This window comes from Vombatus ursinus, unplaced genomic scaffold (assembly GCF_900497805.2).
Source record: "Vombatus ursinus unplaced genomic scaffold, bare-nosed wombat genome assembly UNPS02014884.1, whole genome shotgun sequence".
In the NCBI taxonomy this organism is placed as follows: domain Eukaryota; kingdom Metazoa; phylum Chordata; class Mammalia; order Diprotodontia; family Vombatidae; genus Vombatus; species Vombatus ursinus.
This window is the reverse complement of record NW_020954662.1, coordinates 3,518,776-3,520,971: the sequence shown is the minus strand read 5'-3', so window position 1 is coordinate 3,520,971 and position 2,196 is coordinate 3,518,776. Positions and strand designations below refer to the sequence as shown.

The 2,196-nt window shown below is 49.9% G+C and overlaps 1 protein-coding gene across 5 annotated transcripts in view; it reads left to right on the top strand.

Moving 5' to 3' along the window:
- CROCC (ciliary rootlet coiled-coil, rootletin) overlaps positions 1-2,196 on the top strand; it is a 79,584-nt gene that overhangs the window by 58,651 nt on the left and 18,737 nt on the right. For all 5 annotated transcript variants that reach the window (XM_027842758.1, XM_027842759.1, XM_027842760.1 and 2 more), the window contains one exon: positions 1,793-1,927. In XM_027842758.1, coding sequence (XP_027698559.1) covers positions 1,793-1,927 — 135 coding nt within the window. The remainder of the gene's footprint in view (positions 1-1,792; positions 1,928-2,196) is intronic.

Here is a 2,196-nt window from a genome sequence, read left to right as displayed (position 1 = left end):
GCACAGGGTGTCAGGGCTGGGAGGGCCCTTAGGGCACAGGGTGTCAGAACTAGGAGGGACTCTGAGAAAAGGAGACCCTAGGTTCCAGAGCACCAGCTCTCCCATTGTCAGCTGGAAAAACTGATGTGACCTTAGCCTGCATTCAGCTTAAAGGACACACTGCTTTTGGGAAGTGCGACTCTCTCACTGTTTTCTACCATACTCAGACCATGCCTGGAATACTTTGGTTAGTCTGGGCACCCTGTATTGGGAAGGATATTGATGCTGAAGAGTAACCAGAGAAGGACCACCAGGATTGTGAGGGGGCTCACGATGCCATACAACAATTTCTGAACCAGTTAGGCGAGTTTAGCATGGGGGACGAGTAGAGTCAGGGCAGAGTCATGATAATAATATAATCATCAAAGATGCTCATGTCGTGTTAGAAGGTTGGCCAAGCCCTTCATGTGTATCATCTCCCTAGACCCTGCCAACAACCCTATGAGATAGATGCTGTTGTTTCCCCCATTTTACAGATGAGGAAACTGAGGTTGAGAAAAGTGACGTGGCCTACCCAGTTAGTAGTAATAATAATAGCAGCTAACATATCCATATCGTGCTTGCTATGTTCCAGGTGCTGTGCTGAGACCTTCACAAACATTTCATTTGATCCCTGCTATGGGCTAGCCGCTTTACAAATACAAAGTCACTTAAGCTTTCTGCCTCAGTTTCTTTATCTTTAAAATGGGGATAATAATAGCTCTTACCTCCCAGAATTGTTGTGAAGATGAAATGAGATAATATTTGCAAAGTACTTTGCAACTTAAAGATATTATGTAAGTGTGAGCTTTTATCATAATTTTCCAAAGTTACCTTACATCTACTGTGTCTACAGCATGTTTGCTTGTTGTCTGCCCCGTTAGACTATAAGCTCCTTGAGTGCAGGCACTGTCTTTCACCTTTTTTGTATCCTCAGCACTTAGCACAGTGCGGCACACAGTAGGTGCCTAATAAATGTTTGTTGATTGATTGAAGGAGTTTACACTCTGTTAGACGAAAACAACATGAATGTGGATAAGTAAAGACAAAGAGTGAAACATGCCTGCCCTCCAGGAGTTTACACTATCAACTAGGGCTCGTGCTCTGTAGGAATTTCCATTTGGCCTATACAGGTCCATGACCATCTTAGCTTGGAAGAAACTCCACCATGACAGGCCCTTTTTCAGAGCCCTTCTTCCAGCCCCCAGACAGGGCGACCACTGGTGGCTTTGTGATCACAGGCCCAGCTTTATAATTCTACACACACAGTCCTCCTCAGAAATGTGTGATTTCCCTCATGTGAGCGTCCCCTCTGCCGACACAGACCCCACTGTTCTGGGCCATGGCAGTCTCTCCCTATGAGTTGTGGGGCTAACAAGGATCTTCCCTTGATCGGCAAGCACTGGTCAAAGAGCCTCTGGGCCAGTCCTTGGATACTTAGTCCACACTCAGTCCATCTCCATCCCTAGACTCTTGGCTTGCTGTCTACTGGCATAGACTTGGTCAACCCAGGGTCGTCTCCACGTAACAGTGAGGCATAGGAGGACTTTTAATAGACAGTCGTGCTCCTATTGACTTGTCAGGGAAATGGGCGCTGATTTGAAGTGGGGACCTGGGTTCAAATTCTGACTGCTGCTTCTGTCTGAGCTGTGCCTGTTCCTAGGGCAGCAGGACCCACTGGGGGAGAGGGCACAGAATCTCCCTGCCCGTGTACCTGCTCATGGGATTGACCCTGACTGACCCAGCCCCCTGACCCCCTCTCCCCGTTCTGCAGGCCCTGTCTCTGAAGGAATCAGAGAAGACGGCTCTGTCCGAGAAGCTTTTGGGCACCCAGCAGAGCCTGGCCACCATATCCATGGACTTGGAGAGGCAGAAGCGCGATGCCTTGACCCGTCAGGAACAGGACCGGGTAGGTGGCACAGCAGGGGCTCGGTCCAGCGTCTTGGCGCCCCGACTCCGAGGTCCTTGCTCAGCCTCAGGCTCTGGGTCCCAAGATAAGCCCCAGGGGTCTTTGGGGAAGAATGTCTGTTAGTCTTCTCAGGCAGGTGGCACAAGGGTCTCCCAGGCTGGTGGGGAAGTTATGGCTCCTGTCCTCAGGGAGCCCTCTGAGTGGGCATACACAGCCTCCAAGGCACTACACACACACACATACACACACAGAGACACACACACACACAC